The 23,358-nt window shown below is 42.2% G+C and overlaps 2 protein-coding genes and 1 pseudogene across 2 annotated transcripts; all 3 read right to left on the bottom strand.

Moving 5' to 3' along the window:
• Positions 1-2,056: 2,056 nt before the first annotated feature.
• Positions 2,057-8,271, bottom strand: LOC118384855 (general transcription factor 3C polypeptide 5-like; annotated as a pseudogene).
• Positions 8,272-13,181: 4,910 nt separating this feature from the next.
• On the bottom strand, positions 13,182-13,981 carry LOC118384854 (bile salt-activated lipase-like). Its single transcript, XM_052520070.1, has 3 exons — positions 13,953-13,981; positions 13,655-13,864; positions 13,182-13,507 (listed from the first exon to the last, which is right to left on the bottom strand). Exons 1-3 carry the CDS (start codon positions 13,979-13,981, stop codon positions 13,333-13,335), a joined length of 414 nt encoding a protein of 137 aa, XP_052376030.1. The 3' UTR covers positions 13,182-13,332.
• Positions 13,981-20,191, bottom strand: LOC118385659 (bile salt-activated lipase-like). The gene is made up of 6 exons (XM_052520069.1): positions 19,562-20,191; positions 18,762-18,915; positions 17,082-17,212; positions 16,178-16,256; positions 15,673-15,952; positions 13,981-14,161 (listed from the first exon to the last, which is right to left on the bottom strand). The coding sequence occupies exons 1-6, from the start codon at positions 20,189-20,191 to the stop codon at positions 13,981-13,983; spliced, it is 1,455 nt and encodes a 484-aa protein (XP_052376029.1).
• Positions 20,192-23,358: the final 3,167 nt, after the last annotated feature.

Genomic DNA, 23,358 nt, shown 5'->3' with positions numbered 1-23,358 from the left:
AAACACACGTACACATGGATTTTGTGTTCTAGATATGTGGTAGTAGAGTAGAGGCCTGAGGGCACACACTTAAGATGTTGTGAAATTTGTTGTGACTGTATTGTAATGTTTAAAAAATGTATAACTGCTTTAATTTTGCTGGACCCCAGGAAGAGTAGCTGCTGTCTTGGCAGCAGCTAATGGGGATACATAATACATATACAAATACATACAATTATCTTTAAGGTCCCTCAGTCGATAAGTGAATTTCAAACACAGATTCAACCACAAAGACCAGGGAGGTTTTCCAATGCCTCGCAAAGAAGGGCACCTATTGGTAGATGGGTAAAAATAGAAAAGCAGACAGTGAGTATCCCTTTGAGCATGGTGAAGTTATTAATTACAATTTGGATGTTGTGTCAAAACACCCAGTCACAACAAAGATACATGCGTTGTTCCTAAATCGGTCGCCAGAGAGGAAGGAAATCGCTCAGGGATTTCACTGAGGCCAATGGTGACTTTAAAACAGTTACAGAGTTTAATGGCTGTGTTAGGAGAAAACTGAGGATGAATCAACTACATTGTAGTTAATCCACAACAATAACCTAATTGACAGAGTGAAAAGGAGGAAGCCTTGTTTACAACAAGTCACTAAAGTAATACTGCAAAATATTTGGCAGAGCAATTCACTTTTTGTCCTGAATACAAAGTGTTATGTTTGGGTCAAATCCAATACATTACTGAGTATCACTCTCCATATTTTCAAGCATATGGAAGCTCCATCATGTTATGTGCTTGTAATTGTTAAAAAATAATCCTGGTTCAGTCTGCTTTCCACCACACACTAGGAGATGAATTCACCTTTCAACAGGACAATAACCTAAAACACAAAGCCAAATCTACACTGGAGTTACTTCCCAAGAAGAATGTGAATGGTTTTAACTTAAATCTACTTGAAAATCTACGACAAGACCTGAAAATGATTGTCTAGCAATGATCAGCAATCAAATTGACAGAAAGACCCACAGCTGTAATCAATGCCAAATATGCTTTACAAAGTGTTGACTCAGGGGGTATGAATACTTGTGTAAATGAAATATTTCCGTATTTCATTTTCAATAAATTTGCTAAAAATACTAAAACATATTTTAGGACTTTATGGTATGTAAATGAATGGGAAAAATAATACAATGAATTCCTTTGGAATTCAGACTGTAACACAACGAAATACAGAATCATTCTGAATACTTTTTGAAGGCAGTGTTGTTATGATGTTTTGAATCTTTCTAAATTGAAATCCATAGAAAGGTCCCCTGTGGGAAGGATGTTTGGCATATCATTGAAGTCTGTACCAAAAATCATTATTGAGAAATAAATGATTAAAGTTAGGTCATTTTTCACATACCCCAGCCTTCTTTTAAACACTACAACAATGATTCTGTGGATGCTGTAGATGCTACAAAGCCATTCTTGGTGTCATGTGAAACCTTACTGTGTGCTCTGACCCATTTACTTATTGAAATTAAAGGCCAATCACAGCCCTCCTTTAGGATTGCATATTTAGTAAGTCACCAGCAGAAGGAGTTCCTTTGAATCCATTTTCCCATTCAATATATTGGTGTTGCTCATAAAATGTATCATAACTTCAATAGTAGCAGAGAACCAACTCTGGAAATGTTATGTACTTGTAGAGTGAGTATATTGTTTAAAACAATATGCCAAATAATGAACATCAAAAAGGGTACTTAACAAATGTAGGTTTATATTTTTAAAGAACCATAAACAAATGTACAGAAATGGTATTCTTAATCGCAACACTAGTCATATTTCAGAGCACACAGTACTGTTTAAAATGACACTACGTCTGGCTTTGTAGCATCTACTGACTCATTGTTGTAGTGTCTTAAAGAAGACCTGGGTAAATCTAAAAGGTAAAAAATGTCCCAACTTGAATGAGTTATTTCGCAATAGTTATTTTGGATACAGATTTCAAAAGGTACGCCAAACATACATCCCACAAAGGATCTTTCAACAGATTTTATTTCAGGAAGATCCAAAACAGAATAAATATTTTTGGGCCAATCTTGTCTGGAATCGCCCGTATACCATGTTAGATTTTACCTCTCCACATCCAGATCACAGAGCTGGTAGAACATCTGCCTGTGGGGGGGCAGGGTCCCATCTCGGAATATGTATGAGGAATCCTGGACAAACAGGAGACAGGGAAAAAGGAGGTTGGTATCTGAGGTCTTATTACTGTGACGTTCTTGTAAGTACAGTATAATATTTATAGAGTGAGTAAGCTATGGGGAAGTCTATAGTATCTTACCTTGAGCTGGTATCTGGTTATATTTGCACTACGTCCACCAGCAGGGCCCTCAGGAGGTAAATCTGTCACATTAGCAGCCTGGGGCACTGAACAACAAAGAGGGACATTAGTGAGACAATCCTCACTAATACACACGGACACACACACGCAAGCACAGACACACACACCAGACATATGCCCAGTTACCCACCTGCTTTGTTAAGTGTGATTGGCAGGGTATAGTTGAAAGTGCTCCTCTTGGCCTTCACTGGCATGTCATTTATAGTATATCCTAAAGACAGTCACAGGGGGGTGAAACACAGTCTCATAAAAAAAACGCATGATTAGCAAAGGCTGTGGAATTAAATTGTCCCTCCAGATTAGATTGAACCAAACCTCCACCCTGCCCCCACTCCTCACCGTGCTTGGTACTGCAGCGGATCCTGAAGTCCAGCACCTGGTATTTCTTGGCCTCTGGTGTCATAGTTATATCTCACCTAGAGGCTCCTCCAGGGGAGGTTTTCAATGTATTTTGAATGGCAAATGAGAACAATGGGTTGTTCCGTTGACTCAATCTTGATGTCGACCCACACATCAGTGCCCAACCTCACTAATGCTATTGTGGCTGAATGGAAGCAAGTCCCCACAGCAATGTTCCAACATCTAGTAGAAAGCCTTCCCAGATGAGTGGAGGCTGTTACAGCAGCACAGGGGGGGACCAACTCCATATAAAGTCTAATGATTTTGGAATAAGATGTTCGACAAGCAGGTGTCCACATACGTTTGGTCAAGGAGTGTATTGATCAAATAGATTTTCATGTTTGCGTCTTCTTTCTCTCTTGCCACCATCCACTTCTACTTCTCTCAAGAGGTTCATTTCAAGTCAAGTGAATTGAATAGGACATGGCATGTAAATAGAGAGATGCCCCATTTCCCTTTATTGACCCCCTGCTGGTCTGGGTCTGCTCACCATATAGATTAGTTAGGTGTCAGAGAATATGCAGACAGCCAAACAAAATTGGCATCCTGATTAATGGTATACAGGTGCGTGACCTTGAGCTTGGGCTGTAGTATCCATGGTGACAGTTCGATAGCAGACATACACTATTTTTGGAGGTGTGTTTCCTGTTGCTTTTTCCATTGGCTGGTCTAGGTCTCCTCACCATATAGTAGGCCATGATAGGGAGCAGCAGCTTCAGTTTATCAGGGTGGAGGTCCATGTTGGCCTTGACCGCGTACCCGGACCAGATGGGCCGGCTCTCAAACATCTACACACAGTGTGGTTTGGGAAAAGTTAACACAGATGGGATATCAAAGCAATGTAAGTAACATTTCCCATGTGCATATTTTCCATATCACATATGTCTCAACAACAGCTTCTCTGTGACACATTTCTGTTTCTCTTAAGGAGCCTTTATGAGAGAGAAGTCAGACATGAACGAGAGCTACATGATTCAAAATATATCCAGTTTATCTCAGGAGATGAGAAAAATACCTTATTGAGCAACACATTTCTCATATGTGCAGACAAATACCTTAGGAACAGTCTCTGGACATGGTGATGTAAAAAATATAGGCTAGGGATCATCAACTAAATTCAGCCGTAGGTGGATTTTTATCTTCAGCTGTTCGTCAGAGGGCAGAAAGATAATGACAAATCATTTGTAGACTCCAAATATAATATTTGACTAAAACATAATCATTTAAAACCTTGTTTACATGTGTATATGATCACATATACTGTATCTCTGTATTATGTGTGGCGAATACTTTGGAACAGATTTCCTAAATTAAAATCACAGATAATTTGCTGGTGTTTTTACAGTGTTTTATGTCAGAAAATCTAGAGAGCTCAGAAAACTTTGGGGGCCAAATAAAATCACCTTACTGGCCAAATTCGTCCCACGGGCCACCAGTCGGGGAACCCTGCTATTGCCTAACACCCAAGTAAATGTTTCAGTCTTGAAATAGCATTAGGATTCAAAAACAAAGGCTCAAACTGAAAAAAAGCTATGTTCCTATGCATATGTAATTAACACGTCTGTGATTAACAATAATACAAATTGTATAAAACATCACCCGCTGTGTGTGACTTCCTGCAGCCTTCACAATAACCTAAGTAGCCCAATGCAAAGTATACTAACCTCCTTCAGTTGTTCCTCTGCCTTTATGTCACTATCTTCCAGTTGACCTTGGCAGCCTCCAGGGGCTCAGTGGGGATGTTCTGGTCGTTAAAAGTGAGGAAGATGGCATTATGAGGCCGACGGGCTCGACTCAAACCAATCAGATTATCCCTGGAGATTGTTGGGGGACAATGGCCTTCTCTGCACGGAAGAAACAAGACCACAATGGTTTAGCTAATAATTCCTACAGGTTGGCCAATGGCCAAATCTATTAGCACCTGCATCTTTATAACTAAATAAGGGGCTTCCTGTCTTGCTCCTGTTGTGGAACACACCATTTTGTAAAGTTGTTGTTGTTGGGAATTCTTATGCATAATTGCTGACACACATGTTGACTTCCATTGGCATATTTGTTTCTGAGCTGAACACACTATCTCTGATGAGGGTGAAACTGTGTAGTGTAACACTGCTCCAATGCCCCTGCTTACTTGTGTTGGATTTCAGGTCGGTAGTTATAGTCCACAGCACTGTCCAGGCGAGAGAAGATGGGTGGAGGCTGCTCAAAGAACTCATTATTCTCTGGTTTACGCAAGATGATCTTATCGTAGAGGGATGTGTGTGAGCCGTCCTTTGCAGAATGCACCGCAAGATACTGGAAGTCTGTCACCCCTGCAACAATTAACAATATAGAATTGCACTCCCCCCCTTGCCCTCAGAACAGCCTCAGTTTGTTGTGGCATGGACTCAACAATGTTTTCGAAAGCATTCCACAGGGATGCTGGCCCATGTTTGACTCCAATACGTCCCACAGTTGTGTCCAGTTGGCTTGATGTCCTTTGGGTGGTGGACCATTCTTGATACACACGGGAAGCTGCGTTGCCGTTCTTGACACAAACCGGTGCGCCTGGCACCTACTACCATACCCGTTCAAAGGCATAGAGATATTCAAGGTCCGATTTTTTTTTTTTTACCCATCTACCAGTAGGTGCCCTTTTTTGCAAGGCATTAGAAAACCTCCCTGGTCTTTGTGGTTGAATCTGTGTTTGAAAATCCCTGCTCGACTGAGACACCTTACAGATAATTGTATGTGTGGGGTACAGAGGTGAGGTCGTCATTCAAAAGTCATGTTTAACATTATTATTGCACACAGAGTGAGTCCATGCAAATTATTATGTGACTTGCTAGGCACATTTTTACTCCTGAACATATTTAGGCTTGCCATAACAAAGGGCTTGAATGCTTATAAGATACCCAAAAGCCTTTTCTCCATCTTTGAATTGGCATAGCATGGGCATCTTATGGTGTGACATGGCAATGACACAAGATTATTGATATACTCGTGGCACACATGCCACAAATATTTACCATGCATTTTTTACTGTTTAAAACTTGAATTATGTTCCCTCAAAGTTCACAGTAATAGGAAGAGAAAAGTTTCTTTCCATTCTTTGAGCTGGCATAATATGGCAATATTATGGTGTGCCATGGTAATGACAATGGATTATTGATCTACCTCTCCCACACATCTCACAAAATGTCTACCAGCCATTTTGACAGTGCCATTTTTGAGGTAAGGCTCACTTCAATGGTAATAACTGGATTTTTTTTTAAATGTAAGGAACGTTGAGATAGTAAAATGTTGTTATTTTACAATCATGAAATTACATTAATGAAATACAAAGAAAACATAGAAAAACCTATCAAGCTGACTTATCTTGCTGTCAAGCTGCGTGTGTGTTTGTATGTCATGACCGTAAACACATGTAAACACATATAAACACAATTTAACATTTGCTAAGCAGCACCCCATGTAGTTTACTGCAGCTTCTAGTCTATGCTCACTCTACTGGTGAATTAAAATGATAAGGTGTGAAAAGGAAAAAAGCTTTGTTATCATTTAAGATTGAATAAGTGTGCTTCAAACTGTTTGCTTGCAATTATTTGTAGTTATCATCTCTATCTGTGCATATCTTCTCTATCTGTGCTACAACTCAATTTCCCCACCAGAAAACACACCCAAATTCAGGAGGGGACTGAGGCATGGATAGCTTGACTGCCTTTTGCAAAAGTTGGCCCCAGTGCTGGTTTAATGCAGGGACTTACCGGGGCAGAACCGCTAGGCCCAGGCCTGTGGGGGGACCAAGAGGCAAAATAATAATAATAATAATAATAATAAAGGAAATATATACTGTACACAGGGAATTCGGAAAGTATTCAGACCCTGTGACTTTTTCCACAATTTGTTACATTACAGCTTATTCTAAAATTGATTAAATATATTTTTTCCCCTCATAATTCTGATGGATAGGGCTGCCATGTTTCAAGCTCTAAGTAAACTTTGCAATATTTTGTTTTTATGTGTTATTGCTTACATTATTAGCCCAGGAAATGTTTTGTGTTATTACATACAGCCGGGAAGAACTTTTGAATATCAGAGCGACGGTAACTCACCAGCATTACCAGCAATGCGACCAGGAATATGAATTTCCCAGAACCATTTGTATCCCCAAGGGCAATTAAACTGATCCCAGAGGCTGTTCCAAAACTTTGCCAGCAGAAAAGACAGACTCAGAGCTGACTTTTAGTCAGACTCAGGAGGCGGGCACACCACCAACAGCTTCCAAGTATATTACTCGCTAATGTTCAGTCTCTGGATAATAAAGTAGATGAGCTCAGGGCAAGGATTTCCTTCCAGAGAGCCATCATGGATTGTAACATGGCTCTCTCGGGATATACTGTCTGAGTCCGTTCAACCAGTTGGGTTCTCAGTTCATTGCACAGACAGGAATAAATATCTCTCTGGGAAGAAGAAGGCCAGGGGTGTATGTTTCATGATTAACTACACATGGTGTGATTGTGATACCATACAGGAACAAGTCCTATTGTTCACCTGACCTAGAATACCTCACAATCAAATGCCAACCATATTACCTCCCAAGAGAATTATCTTCGGTTATGGTCACAGCCGTGTATATTCCCCCTCAAGCCGATACCACGACGGCCATCAAAGATCTTCACTGGACAAACTGGAAACCACATTTCCTGAGGCTGTATTATTATTATTGTAGCTGGGGATTTTAACACAGCAAATTTTAGGAAAACATTACAGAAGTTTTATCAACACATTGACAGTAGTACTATCGCTGCTAAAACACTCGACTACTGCCACTCCAACTTCCAGGATGCCTACAAGGCCCTCCCCCGCCCTCCCTTAGACAAATCTGATCACGACTCGATTTTGCCTGACCAATCGGAATCCACGCTTGTTTTGATCACGTGAACTGGGATATGTCCCGGGTAGACTCCGAGAACAATATAGACGAATATACTGATATGGTGACTGAGTTTGTCAGGAAGTGGATAGGAGATATCCACTGTGACTATTAAAACCTACCCTAACCAAAAACCATTGACAGAGGGCAGCATTCAGGCAAAACTGAAAGTGCAAGCCATTGCAAGGTGACTGGGAATATGGCAGTGTAGTTATTTCCTCCGTAAGGCAATCAAACAGGCAAATAGTCAGTATAAAGACAAAGTGGAGTAGCAATTCAACGGCTCAGAAACAAGACTTATGTGGCAGGATCTACAGACATTCACAGACTACAAAGGGAAATCCAGTCACGTCGTGGACACCAACTTCTTGCTTCCGGACAAGCTAAACACCTTCTTTGCCCGCTTTGAGGATAACAGAGTGCCACTGACGCGGCCCACTACAAAGGACTGTGGGCTCTCCTTCTCCGTGGTCAACGTTAGTAAGAGATTTAAGCGTGTTAACCCTCGCAAGGCTGCCGGCCCTGACAGCATCTCTAGCCGAGTCCTCAGAGCATACGCAGACCAGCTGCCTGGAGTGTTTAAGGACATAGTCAATCTCTCCCTGTCCCAGTCAGTTGTCCCCACATATGCTTCAAGATGTCCACCATTGTTCCTGTACCCAAGAAAGCAAAGCTAACTGAACTAAATGACTAGCACTCACTTCTGTCGTCATGAGGTGCTTTGAGAGACAAGTCAAGGATCATATCACCTCCACCTTACCTGACAACCTAGACCCACTTTAATTTGCTTACTGCCCCAACAGATCCAGAGACGATGCAATCGCCATCACACTGCACACTGCACTATCCTATCTGGACAAGAGGAATACCTATGTAAAAATGCTGTTCACTGACTACAGCTCAGCATTCAACACCATAGTACCCTCCAAAATCATCATTAAACTCAAGGCCCTGGATCTGAACCCCGCCCTGTGTGACTGGGTCCTGGACTTCCTGACAAGCCGTCCCCAGGTGATGAAGGAAGGAAACAACATCTTCACTTTGCTGATTCTCAACACTGGGGCCCCACAAGGATGTGTCCTCAGCCCTCTCCTGTACTCGCTGTTCACCAATGACTGTGTGGCCACTCACGCCTCCAACTCAATCATCAAGTTTGCAGACGACACAACAGTAGTAGGCCTGATTACCAACAATGACAAGACAGTCTACAGGGAGGAGGTGAGGGCCCTGGAAGTGTAGTGCCAGGAAAACAACCTCTAACCCAGCGTCAACAAAACAAAGGAGATGATTGTGGACTTCAGGAAACAGCAGAGGGAGCAACCTCCTATTCACATCAATGGGACAGCAGTGGAGAAGGTGGAAAGCTTCAAGTTCCTCAGTGTACACATCATTGACAAACTGAAATGGCCCACCCTCACAGACAGTGTGGTGAAGAAGGCGCCTCAGAGCCTCTGGAATATCAGGAGGCAGAAGAAATTTGGCTTGTCACCTAAAACCTCACAACATTTTACAGATGCACAATTGAGAGCATCCTGTCGAGCTGTATCACCGCCTGGTACGGCAACTGCACCGCCCGCAACCGCAGGGGTCTCCAGAGGGTAGTGCAGTCTGCCCAACGCATCATCGGGGACCAACTACCTGCCCTCCAGGACACCTACAGCACTTGTCACAGGAAAGCCAAAAAGATCATCAAGGACAACAACCAACCGAGCCACTGCCTGTTCACTCCGCTATCATCCAGTAGGAGAAGTCAGGTGCATCAAAGCTGGGACCAAGAGTGGCTCAGGTACATCAAAGCTGGGACCAAGAGACTGAAAAACAGCTTCTATCTCAAGGCCATCAGACTGTAATAGCCATCACTAGCACATTAGGGGCTGCTGCCCTATAGATAGAGTTGAAAACACTGGCCACTTTAATAATTGGAACACCAGTCACTTTAATAATGTTTACATATTTTGCATTACTCATCTCATACATACAGTGGGGCAAAAAAATATTTAGTCAGCCACCAATTGTGCAAGTTCTCCCACTTAAAAAGATGAGAGAGGCCTGTAATTTTCATCATAGGTACACTTCAACTATGACAGACAAAATGAGAAAAAAAATCCAGAAAATCACATTGTAAGATTTTTTATGAATTTATTTGCAAATTATGTTGGAAAATAAGTATTTGGTCAATAACAAAAGTTTATCTCAATACTTTGTTATATACCATGTGTTGGCAATGACAGAGGTCAAACGTTTTCTGTAAGTCTTCACAAGGTTTTCACACACTGTTGCTGGTATTTTGCCCCAATCCTCCATGCAGATCTCCTCTTGTTGCTGGGCAACACGGACTTTCAAGTCCCTCCAAAGATTTTCTATGGGGTTGAGATCTGGAGACTGGCTAGGCCACTCCAGGACCTTGAAATGCTTCTTACGAAGCCACTCCTTCGTTGCCCGGGCGGTGTGTTTGGGATCATTGTCATGCTGAAAGACCCAGTCACGTTTCATCTTCAATGCCCTTGCTGATGGAAGGAGGTTTTCACTCACCCCATTCATTCTTTCCTTTACACAGATCAGTCGTCCTGGTCCCTTTACAGAAAAACAGCCCCAAAGCATGATGTTTCCACCCCCATGCTTCACAGTAGGTATGTTGTTCTTTGGATGCAACTCAGCGTTCTTTGTCCTCCAAACACGACGAGTTGAGTTTTTACCAAAAAGTTATATTTTGGTTTCATCTGACCATACGACAATCTTCTTCTGGATCATCCAAATGCTCTCTAGCAAACTTCAGACGGGCCTGGACATGTACTGGCTTAAGCAGGGGGACACGTCTGGCACTGCAGGATTTGAGTCCCTGGCGGCGTAGTGTGTTACTGATGGTAGGCTTTGTTACTTTTGCCCCAGCTCTCTGCAGGTCATTCACTACGTCCCCCCGTGTGGTTCTGGGATTTTTGCTCACCGTTCTTGTGATCATTTTGACCCAGCCTTGAGTCTTCTTGCGTATGATGCTACAAGCTTGGCACACCTGTATTTCGGTAGTTTCTCCCTTTCTTCTCTGTAGATCCACTAAAACTCTGTCATGTTGGATAAGGAGTGTCGCTGCACAGCTATTTTCAGGTCTCTCCAGGGATGTTCGATCGGGTTCAAGTCCGGGCTCTGGCTGGGCCACTCAAGGACATTCAGAGATGTGTCCCGAAGCCATTCCTGCGTTGTCTTGGCTGTATGCTTAGGGTTTTTGTCCAGTTGGAAAGTGAACCTTTGCCCCAGTCTCAGGTTCTGAGCGCTCTGGAGCAGGTTTTCATGAAGGATCTCTCTGTACTTTGCTCCAACGAAGGGCCATGTAAATAAGGTATTTCTGTTTTTTATTTGCAATAAATTATCAAAAATGTGAAATTCCACAAATTAACTTATAACAAGGAACATCTTTTAATTGAAATACATTCCAGGTGACTACCTAATGAAGCTGGTTGAGAGTGCCAAGAGTGTGCAAAGCTGTCATCAAGGCAAAGGGTGGCTACTTTGAATAATCTCAAATATATTTTGATTTGTTTAACACCTTTTTGGTTAATGCATGATTCCATGTGTTATTTCATAGTTTTGATGTCTTCACTTCTATTCTGCAATGTAGAAAATAGTAAAAAATAAAGAGAAACCCTGGAATGAGTAGGTGTGTCCAAAGTTTTGACTGTTACCCTATATATCACATCTGTTGCTTCATTGGCCCGTGCTATTGTTTGAATTCAATACCAGATTGATCTCAGTTTGTCATTGTCAGAGTAGCCACTCATTTCAGTCAATTGTGTGGTATAAAAACAAATCTGTATCTGGTGGGCTCACTTAACCACGGTAAGAAAAATCCTACTGATGTAATAGTTTGCAGGCTTTTCGTCAGATGTGGCATACATGTTCTATAGGTCTTGAGGCAGAGCGCCTTGGAAACGAGCTGCAACACTTGGGAGATGGGCCACGCCTCCGACAAGTGAGAAGTCAAGCTTGGGATGAGTGCAACACAATTGTCTTTACAACATTGCTTTTACGTTCTGCTTTCATCTCTCCTTTCTATACCCAGCATTGGTGGGTGCTTCTTATTGATAAATGGATCTAAACTCTGATGTGTGAGTGGTTGTCTGAAGTAGGCTATAAAGATGCCACTGGTAAAGTTCCTATGGAATAGTTGCAGCTTTTCTCAGTTTCTAGGCTCAGGTTCTACCTGATCCTTCATCCCAACAAATGTCAACCTGCTCCTGGTGACTGTGAGCTACTCATCTAATGTCTGGCACGTTATTGGAGGGATGCAACACCATTCTTCTATGATAAATTCCATCAGTTGGTGTTCTGTTGATGGAAAACTCTGTTTCAGTCACCACTCCAGAATCTCCCAAAGCTATTTAAATGGGTTGAGATCTGGTGATTGACTGACACATACGTTAAACCCCCTATGCTCCTTTGAGACCCCTTTTTCAAAGTCACTTAGCGCTCTTCTTCTAGCCATGGTAGTAGCCAAAACAATCGGTAAATGGGTATTTTTACACATTACCCTAAGCAGAGGTGGAAAAAGTACTCAATTGTCATACTTGAGTAAAAGTAAAGATAACTTCATATAAAATGACTCAAGTAAAAGTGAAAGTAACCCAGTAAAATACTACTTGTGTAAAAGTCTAAAAGTATCTGGTTTTAAATGTACTTAAGTACAAATGGTTGAAAAAGTACTAAATTGTCACACTTTAAAAAAAAAGTAAAAGTAAATGCTATACATCCAAATCCTTATAATATTTTATAATAATAATAGTATTTTTTTTGACAGCCAGTTAGTGAAGTAAACATTGTCACAAATATAAATAGTAAAGTACAGATACCCCAAAAAACAACATATTTACTACTTTCCAGTAATTTTACATAAGTACTTTATACCACCGACCCTAAGCATGATGGGATGTTAATTGCTTAATTTACTCAGGAACCTGCTTTCAACAAACTTTGTATCCCTAATTTACTCAACTGTATCCTTTATTTTGGGAGTTACCTGTCGCGTCAGTGATCTCTAGTGGCAAAACTATTTAATGCAACTAATCAGAGAAAAACAACACCAATATAACACCAATATAAATTCTGATGACTTCGATGTATAAGTTTACCCCAACATACTGTTTCTTTCACCATCGGGATTTGATACAAATTTGTATATTACTTGGTAGGAGTTTATAATGTCTATATAAGATAATGTCTTGACAAATACAAACAAAATACTTTTCACTGGTGAACAGAGTGGTATACTAGCAAGCAGGATCAATGAGTTAGTCAGCAAACTTGCCTAAATATATGTTTTATTCTTTTGAAAGATAAGCTTGAAATGGGGCATAGTCTAATTGACTCAACAACCAAAAACACATATATATGTTTAGATGTATTAATGAACCAGAAAATCTGGTTGTTTCTCAAAGTTATCTGGATAACTCATTGATCCTGATTTGTCGTATACCCCTCTGGATAGTATTAAAAACAGAAAACAGGGTAGACTTCTTAATTGCATTAATTTAATTTGCCAATGAAAAAAATTGTTACAATCAGAAATGCATCTGGTAATACTTGCATTTGTGACATGACAAGACCAATTTGTATAGCTGTGAATGATGCATCAGGGAGCCTGTGCTCAGTGAGAGCTTCCTCAGACGGAGGGCAGGCTGGGAAAAATGTTAGACCACCAGTTCACAAAGCGCACCCTCATCTTCTCATGGACGTAGTTCTTGTTCATGTGGGCATTGATCTCCAGGTACTTTTGCCCAGAGGTGGTGTATGCAGGCCAGGTCACAGGCACCTTCGACTCCCCGTTGTTGGGGTCTCTGTGGTGGGAAGGGGTTGATGGTAAGAAAAACATAATGGTGAGAACATTAGATATATTATAGTTTTCGTGAGGATAACATCCCTCATACAGTAATCCCATCCAGTGGGGGAGACAAAAACATGATTGCATTGCAGCTCTTTTTTACCCAGTCCTGGCGAAGTTGGTCCTGTCGGCAATCAAGTATCTGGAGACGTCACGGTGGCTGGGCCAGTATGCCAGGGGTGTTGTGAAGGGCTTGCCGAACACATACTGCAGGTCATCAGCATGGTCAGCCTCCATCCAGCTGGGGTAAGGTTGGACTATCCCGGCCATGCGGCTGGGCTCCGAAAAGAGGTAGGAGTAGGTGCGTGCAGATCTGGGGTAGGGCAAGGAGAGGAGGAATTACTAGATATCAGATGTATTTCTAGGATGGGAAACAAACTGGGTGAGAAGGGCTGTGCTACAGTAACAATGAGGAAGACTCACTGGGCATTAGAGAGCAACCTGGGTAGGAACCAGGAAGATGTAGTCAGTTTCGATCATAACAACGGTCTTCTTGATTGTCTTCTGGCTAGGCTCATCTCCCCAGTCAGCCGTGTACTCTGCGAAAGCGTTGTTTGTAGCGGCCTCTCCCTTCTTAGTCAAAGAACTCAAGAGCAGTTTCACGTCTGACCTGTAGTGAGAAAGAGGAAGAGAGATGCAATATATATACAAAAGTATGTGGACATCCCTTCATATTACTGAATTTGGCAATTTCAGCCACACTAGTTGCTGACAGGTGTATAAAATCGAGCACAAAAGCATTTGCAGTAGAATGACCTTACTGAAGAGCTCAGTGACTTTCATTGTGGCACAGTTACAGGATGCCACCTTTCCAACTAGTCAGTTCATCAAAATGTATGCCCTGCTAGAGCTGCCCCGTTCAACTGTAAGTGCTGTTATTGTGAAGTGGAAACGTCTAAGAGCAACAACGGCTCAGCCTCGAAGTGGTAGGCCACACAATCTCACAGAACAGGACAGCCGACTGCTGCAGTGCATGGTGCGTTAAAACGGTCTGTCCTCTCCTCTGTCCAACGGTTGCAACATATACTACCGAGTTCCAAACTGCCTCTGGAAGTAACGTCAGCACGAGAACTGTTTATCGGGAGCTTCATGAAATGGGTTTCCATGGCCGAGCAGCCTAAGACTCCCATGCGCAATGCCAAGCGTCGGCTAGAGCGGTGTGGAACTCGCCGCCATTGGTCTCTGGAGCAGCAGAAACGTGTGATGAATCACGCTTCACCATCTGGCAGTCCAACGGATTAATCTGGTTTTGGCAGATGCCAGGAGAACGCTACCTGCTCGAATGCATAGTGTCAACTGTAAAGTTTGGTGAAAGAGGAATATCGGTCTGGGCTGTTTTTCAGGGTTTGGGCTAGGCCCCTAATTTCCAGTGAAGGGAAATTGTAACACTACATTTAAAAAATGACATACTAGAAGATTCTGTGCTTCCAACTTGGTGGCAACAGTTTGGGGAAGGCTCTTCCCAAACTTTTTCTTCCTCTCTTCTCCTGTTTCAGCATGACAATGCCCCCATGCACAAAGCGAAGTCCATACAGAACTGGTTTGTCGAGATTGGTGTGGAAGTACTGGCATTTACTGGAGGCTGTTATAGCAGCAAAGGGGAGACCAACTCCATATTAATGCCTATGATTTTGGAATGAGATGTTCGATGAGCTGGTGTCCACATACTTTTGGTCATGTAGTGAATCTCTATATTGTTTTATGTCCTACGGGATTTGTGAAGAAATATGACGAATTAAACAGGAATGTGACCCTGCCAGGTAGCTTTCATTCATACATAGCACCCAGCCTAGCTAATGCGATGCTGTGCAATATTCCTTGTTTTTTTTAACACTTTTTTTCTCTTTCCTCCATTGATTTAGTCATCCTAATTTTGACCATCCTACAAGGGTAAAAACGTCAATGACTTTTGAATGGATGATGGTTTCGACCATTGGTTTTCTTAGAGGAGTTTCTACAAAATTGACACATTATTTTACCCATTGGTCAAAATATGCATTTTTGATTGGATACACTAGAGATAAAGGCCCAACAGATATATCAACCCCTTCTGAATCTCACTGTGTTAGGGACCTGGCTGAACTGATAACCCTGTCCTTTATTATTTGATTATACTACTACTTGTTAGACTCAGTTGGTTCTGTAAAATCTGCAGTCCCATTTAAGCTACACCATGCACATGGCCAACACCGAACAGAGTGCCCTCTTCCTCCCAGGTAACCAATCAGCCCTCTTCCTCCCAGGTAAATAATGTCCGGGCCAGTGAAGGGGTGGGCATCCATGCTGTTGACCCCAGCGAGGTGGTCGCTGTCAGCGGCATTGTGGAAAAGGTTGCCTGGGTGATCTGGCAGGAAGTCCCCATCGATCACAGGGGAGAGGACCAGGTTGTCTACCATGGGGGCTAGAGAAGGCAGGCAGAGACAGACATACCTCTTGATGCTATCAGCAGGACATGGTCATCACCAAATTACTGTGTAAGATGGTGGGCTGAGGAGACGTGAGCATCAGGCTAATGCTCATCTATACAGGTATCATTACAGGCATCAACACATGCAAATCACATCCTCCTCAGTGTCTTTCTCACAGCGTGCCACAGCCCCATACATTAATCTCAGTGGATACTCACTGGAGGGAGAACCACCCAGGGCCGTGGTACCGGCCAGAGTGAGAACATTAGCGTCAACAGGTTTCAGGCAGGCCATCATCTAATCATCCTTGGGGCAGCCCACCTTCTCAGCAACCTAAAGAGACAGAAAGGGGGATGAGACATCCCTTTATTAACAGTGTTAAGAAACATATTCTATTTTTTTAACTTGAATAAAAGTGACTCCAAAATGACACAATACATTATTTACCATTAATTTCTATTGGACACAAAATAATCTGAAACGCAACACCACTCTGGGAGATTGCCTTTTGTTATGGGGAGAGAGTGTCTGTGTGGCGGTAAAGTACATTTAAACTCAAATTAGTACATTGCATTTGCTACATTATCATTTGCTAACCTACTGTGGACAGAGGACCCAAGCCGAATGGCATATCTGTACCTATCTTTGCTTACAATCATAACAGGAGAACCCTGCTTAATGCTTACACATATCCAACTATCTAAAAAGTTCAACGTTAAAAAGGTCTGAAATACAAGTGTTTTCCATCAACCTTTTTAGACACAGGACACAGAGTTCTCTGAGGTCTCAGGAACTTGTGACAAACAGCTGACTATGTAGCGTACAGGACATCATGGTCCAAAATAAAGAAGCAGAAATCTCACTGTTCTCATTGTTAAATGTATCACCACATTATCAACTGACTTCATAGACACAACAGTCAACAGAAACTAGACACTTTGACAATTAACGTATGCTTTATGGCAGGAAGACACTGAATAATCATGACATTTTAATGAAGAGTTTATAACATTGAGACTGAAGAAACATCATTCTACTAGACTTTCTTTGTATTTTGACATCACTATCTTTGCCCTGAGAGCTCTGTATTAGAACTGTTAATCTCCTTTTTTAGTCTCACACCTGGAAGCTGGAGCTAACAGCACCGGCAGACTCCCCGAAGATGGTGAGGTTGTTGGGGTCTCCTCCGAAGGCACGGATGTTCCTGTTTACCCAAGAAACGGCAGCGTGCTGGTCCCACAAACCATAGTTACCTGACATGGAAGACAGCGCTGTGAGCAAGCAGCAGTACTCTACCTACTATTTTCCCGTGGGCAGATTCTGCGTGTCAGGGCCGGCTCCAGGCATAAGCGGTCTCCAAATCCACTGGCTCCAGGTCATCTATAAGTCTTTGCTCGGTAAAGCCCCACCTTATCTCAGCTCACTGGTCACCATAGCAACACCCACCCGTAGCACGCGCTTCAGCAGGTATATTTCACTGGTCATCCCCAAAGCAACACTTCCTTTGGCCGCCTCTCCTTCCAGTTCTCTGCTGCCAATGACTGGAACGAATTGCAAAAATCACTGAAGCTGGAGACTTACAACTCCCTCTCTAACTTTAAGCACCAGCTGCCAGAGCAGCTTACCAATTACTGTACACAACCAATCTGTAAATAGCACACCCAACTACCTCATCCCCATATTGTTATTTATCTCTTCCTCTTTTGCACAGTATCTCTACTTGCATATCATCATACCTTTTTATTTGGGCATTTTTATTGTTCAGAAATGTGGTGGGTACTCTCTTCGTTTGCTGGACTTTATTCTGCTAACTGTTCCAAATGTCCGAACTGAACTTGGTAAAAGGGTTTTTATGTACTCTGCGCCATCGTCTTGGAACGCCTTACAAAATACTTTTAAACTGGAAGAACTTTTGGTATTTTTAAATCACTGATAAATGATCTTGAGACTGATTCCCTGACCTGTCAATGTTTTTAGTTTTTAGTTTGCTGTTTTTGATTTTGTTATACTCTTGTGAATTCTATGGTTTTTACTAGATTACTTGTAGTTTTTCATGTTGTTTGTCTGTAATTTTTGTAATGACTTGGTGCTGCCTATCTTGGCAAGGACGCTCTTGAAAAATAGATTTTAAATCTCAATGAGCCGTTCCTGGTTAAATAAAGGTTAAAATTATTTTTTTTTAAATAATATGCACATCTATCACTCCAGTGTTAGATTGTAATTATTTGGCCTCTATGGCCTATTTATTTTCTTACCTACGTAATCTTCTACATTTGCACACACTGTACATAGATTTTTCTATTGTGTTATTGACTGTACGTTTGTTTATGTGTAACTCTGTGTTGTTTTTGTCGCACTGCTCTGCTTTATCTTGGCCAGGTCGCAGTTGTAAATGAGAACTTGTTCTCAACAGGACTACCTGGTTAAATAAAGGTGAAATAAAATAAATAAATAAAATGTATATGTGGATGAAAGACAAGGGCTGACACCTTATTATCTGGTGTCCTACTCTAGTGACAGGTAAAGACACAGGCACAGGTGTAGGATCTTAATTTGAGCCAGTTTGCTACAGCAGGAAAATTATTCTGCAGCAACAGCAAATGTAAATTCTTATGTGGATTATAGTCAATGGACATTTTCGTTGAGGTTTATACAATTTTCAAAAGAGAAAATCAAGTCTGAAATTTCAACGTAGAAATTACAAACTTGAGAAGCTTTTTTAAGCCTCAAATTGATTACAAGATTAAGTTCACTGCAACTGAGTGATCAAATTAAGATCCTACATTTGTACATAATACATACCGCTGCTGCCCTGAGGGACCCATATGTTCAGGTAGAGGCAGTCCTCTTGGCCACGGGTGTCTGACTGGAGCAGGTTCAGCTGCATACACCTTGGTTTGAACTTTGTGGCCTTGAGAACACCTGGAAGGAGACACAGGGAGAAGCAGTCAGTCAACTGAGATGCGTGTTAGTAAGAGTACGGTCTGATACATGCCTGTCCAATATTTATTTTACAATCTGCTTCAGTATTACTACATTGTTTTGTACAAATAATATGATATTTCTTGCTGAATGGAGAGACATCTGAGGCATTTCGTTTTTGGTACCCACCATCCCATCCGGGGTGACGCTTTGAAGGCTTCTCATACTTGCCGGGCAAGTTTTATGGATGTAGTGTCATTGTTTTTTGTTGTTTATTAGTACGAACTGTTGCATAAAAGATGTTCAGCTGTTGAATTCACACTGCTTGTCAACCCATTGCTGATAAACATGTGAAAAACCTGCAGCGTGAGTACAAACGCAGGAGATGTTCTTAACTCTTTGATGTTTTAAGCCTTTGTGTTTTACTATTGTTTACCTTCTCCGTATAAACTATTTTATACTTAGTAGCCTTTTTTTGTCCAACTACATTTCTATAGTATCTTCTTCACCTCAACGAGCTGATCAAAACCACAGATAGTAAGAAAAAACATGGCTACATTAAAACAGCTACATTAACAAATATGATATTTGGACATTTGTTTCACAAAAAAACAACAATAATTAATTTAATTACAGTAAAGATCAATTGCTAAACACCAAATCAACTAAAATGGACTTACAGTGGCAGCAGAGGCGGACCCCAGGAACAGGGCAGCAGAGGCGGACCCCAGGAACAGGGCAGCAGAGGCGGACCCCAGGAACAGGGCAGCAGAGGCGGACCCCAGGAACAGGGCAGCAGAGGCGGACCCCAGGAACAGGGCAGCAGAGGCGGACCCCAGGAACAGGGCAGCAGAGGCGGACCCCAGGAACAGGGCAGCAGAGGCGGACCACAGGAACAGGGCAGCAGAGGCGGACCCCAGGAACAGGGCAGCAGAGGCGGACCCCAGGAACAGGGCAGCAGAGGCGGACCCCAGGAACAGGGCAGCAGAGGCGGACCCCAGGAACAGGGCAGCAAAGGCGGAACCTAGGAACAGGGCAGCAGAGGCGGACCCCAGGAACAGGGCAGCAGAGGCGGACCCCAGGAACAGGGCAGCAGAGGCGGACCCCAGGAACAGGGCAGCAGAGGCGGACCCCAGGAACAGGGCAGCAGAGGCGGACCCCAGGAACAGGGCAGCAGAGGCGGACCCCAGGAACAGGGCAGCAGAGGCGGACCCCAGGAACAGGGCAGCAGAGGCAGACCACAGGAACAGGGCAGCAGAGGCGGACCCCAGGAACAGGGCAGCAGAAACCAAAATCCCCAGCGTCTTCATAACGGTCATCCAAAGACACCTGTCAGCACACCTTTTATACAAGAGGAGGCCCCTCCCATCTCTCTAGCCATATTACACCATCACAGAGCATGTTCTGTTCCAGACAGATTTCACAATGTCCATAAAGGCGCGTGCAGATTAGGTTCTTACTGCTTGTAGCAGAACTCGATGAAGCGAAAGTGAACATCTGTGCTCGCTAGTGCAGAGCAATTAGTGCTTTTTGAGTTTGTTTTCTGTTCGATTAAGAAAAAGTTAGCACGGTTTTCGATTTCAATCCTTTACATTTTTTTAAATTAAATGCACTATGCATTATGTGAGTTAACAATCATTTATTCACATTACTTTAAATGACTTCACTTTAATAACATATTTCAGTTGTGTATATTACATTTAATTGGATTTTATTAATATTATTTAATTCCAAGTCATCATCTCATTTCTATAGAGCTGCTGCCCAGTGTTTCTGCTGCAGGCATTTATATGTGGCATTGTACCACGGGAAAATGATTGCCGCCGCGGCAAAGTAAATATGGAACGTTAAAAAGAGGTGCACATTGAAGATGCTAGAACAGCGCTCATTTACTCAGTATTATCTGTCATTATGGCAGCATCCACATTCATGTAGAAGTGTTTAGAAACATATTACATTCTTAACTTGAATAAAAGTGACTCCAAAATTACACAACACATTATTTACCATTCATTTCTATTGGGCACAAAATAATATGAAACACAAGCAAAATAAACAGTAAATGCATCCAAAAAGCTTGACATAATCATTGTGTACTAGGAATATGGGATCATTTCAAATCCAGAACAATGAAAAAAGTTGTCACTCTCCCAATACTTTTGGAGCTCACTGTATTTACCTAGTCAGCTTGTTGTTGTGTGTTTTATGCAAGATAAATATTCCTCTCGAGGCGCATTCAGGAGTGCCACAGGGAGGGAGACATGCATTCTTACAAGCAGTCAATGCACAACAATTCTTGAAATAGCGGAGGAAAAAACTGCAGTTTTAACGGCCTTTGTTGAAAGGAGGGGGATACCAGCTTTCCATTCCTACTTGATTTATTTCTCAACTCATAAATATGCTGGAACTGCACCATCTTAAAGTAGGAGTTGTTAGCAGCAGCATGGTTGTGAGTGCATAGGGGAGAGTGGGTCTAAACAGGGGTCAATTGTAGAGTAACTTGGGTTAAAATACCTCCTACTTTTTTTTGCTGCCTATGCTGTCTGACAAAAATCACTATTTTAGTTGTTTTTCCAAAGTAAACAAGGCATACTGTCTGCCTCCACACATACAAGACAAGTAAGAGCACAACTACTTATGGTCATTGTAGTTAATAACCATGTTTTTTTCTCTCGCTAAACTATGTAGAATATTGGCCTGTTGGAAACTACAACTCCCTACTATATTGCACAGGTCGGGCTTGATCTGATTTATATCTAGAGAAACTACACATTGAGCTCACAGAAGAAAAAAAAACGAAATGGAATTCAAATAATTGAACCCAATGTTGGTCAATTAATTGTAAAAATTAAAAAAAAAAAAAAATCCTGACCTGTTCACCGGACGTGCTACCGGTCCCAGACCTGCTGTTTTCAACTCTCTAGAGATTCAGTCAACCTCCCAGGGTAGTTACAAACAGCACAGGAATGAAATCATCAACATGTATTGATCACATTTACTAATACTGCAGAAATGGCAGAAACATATCGATCGGATGTAGTGATCACAATATAGTAGCCATATCTAGGAAAACCACATTTCAAAAGGCTGGGCCTAATATAGTGTATAACAGGTCGTTAAATAAGTTTTGTAGCGATTCTTATGTTGATGATGTAAATACTATTTGTTGGTCTGTGGTGTGTAATGAGGAGCAACCAGACACTGCACTTGACACATTTATGAAATTGCTGATTAGTTACTAAAACATGAACCTACTGTATTAAGACTTTTGAATCCACTTGGATTGATGAGGAATTGAAAAATGTTGAGATTGAGATGGAGGAGGCTAAAGGTATGGCAAATACAGAGCATCCGGAAAGTATTCAGACCCCTTGATTATTTCCACATTGTGTTACGTTACAGCCTTATTCTGTAATGGAATACATTGTTTCCCCCCCAAACTACACACAATACCCCATAAAGACAAAGCAAAAACAGGTTTAGACATGTTTGGAAATGTATTCAAATTAAACAACTGAAATATCACATTTACATAAGTATTCAGACCCTTTACTCGGTACTTTGTTGAATCACCTTTGGCAGCGATTACAGCATCGAGTCTTCTTGGGTATGACAGTACAAGCTTGGCACACCTGTATTTGGTGAGTTTCTCCCATTCTTCTCTGCAAATCCTCTCAAGCTCTGTCAGGTTGGATGGGGAGCGTCACTACACAGCTATTTTCAGATCTCTCCAGAGATGTTCGACCAGATTCAAGTCCGGGCTCTGGCTGGACCATTCAAGGACATTCAGAGACTTGTGCTGAAGCCACTCCTGCATTGTCATGGCTGTGTGCTTAGGGTCGTTGTCTTGCTGGAAAGTGAACCTTTGCCCCAGTCTGAGGTCCTGAGTGCTCTGGAGTAGATTTTCATCAAAGGACCTCTCTGTACTTTGCTCCGTTCATCTTTCCCTTGATCCTGACTGGTCTCCCAGTCCCTGCCACTGAAGAAAGAAAAACCTTAGCATGATTCTGCCACCACCATGCTTCACCGTAGGGATGGTGCCAGGTTACCTCCAGATGTGACCCTTCGTATGAAGGTCAAAAAGTTCAATCTTGGTTTCATCAGACCAGAGAGTCTTGTTTATCATGGTCTGAGAGTCATTTAGGGTGCCCTTTTGCAAACTCAAAGCAAGCTGTATGTGCCTTTTACTGAGGAGTGGCTTCCATCTGCCCACTCTACCATAAAGGCCTAATTGAGGGAGTGCTGAAGAGATGGTTGTCCTTCTGGAAGGTTCTCCCATCTCCACAGAGGAACTCTGGAGGTCCCTGACAAAGGCCCTTCTCCCTGACAAAGGTCCCTGACAGTACATGCTCTGACATGTACTGTCAACTGTGGGACCTTATATAGACAGGTGTGTGCCTTTCCAAATCATGTCCAATCAATTGAATTTACCACAGGTGGACTCCAATCAAGTTGTAGAAACATATCAATGATGATC

This window comes from Oncorhynchus keta, chromosome 6 (genome assembly GCF_023373465.1).
Source record: "Oncorhynchus keta strain PuntledgeMale-10-30-2019 chromosome 6, Oket_V2, whole genome shotgun sequence".
Taxonomy (NCBI): Eukaryota; Metazoa; Chordata; class Actinopteri; order Salmoniformes; family Salmonidae; genus Oncorhynchus; species Oncorhynchus keta.
The sequence above is the reverse complement of the archived record's forward strand: the minus strand, read 5'-3'. Positions and strand labels throughout refer to the sequence as shown.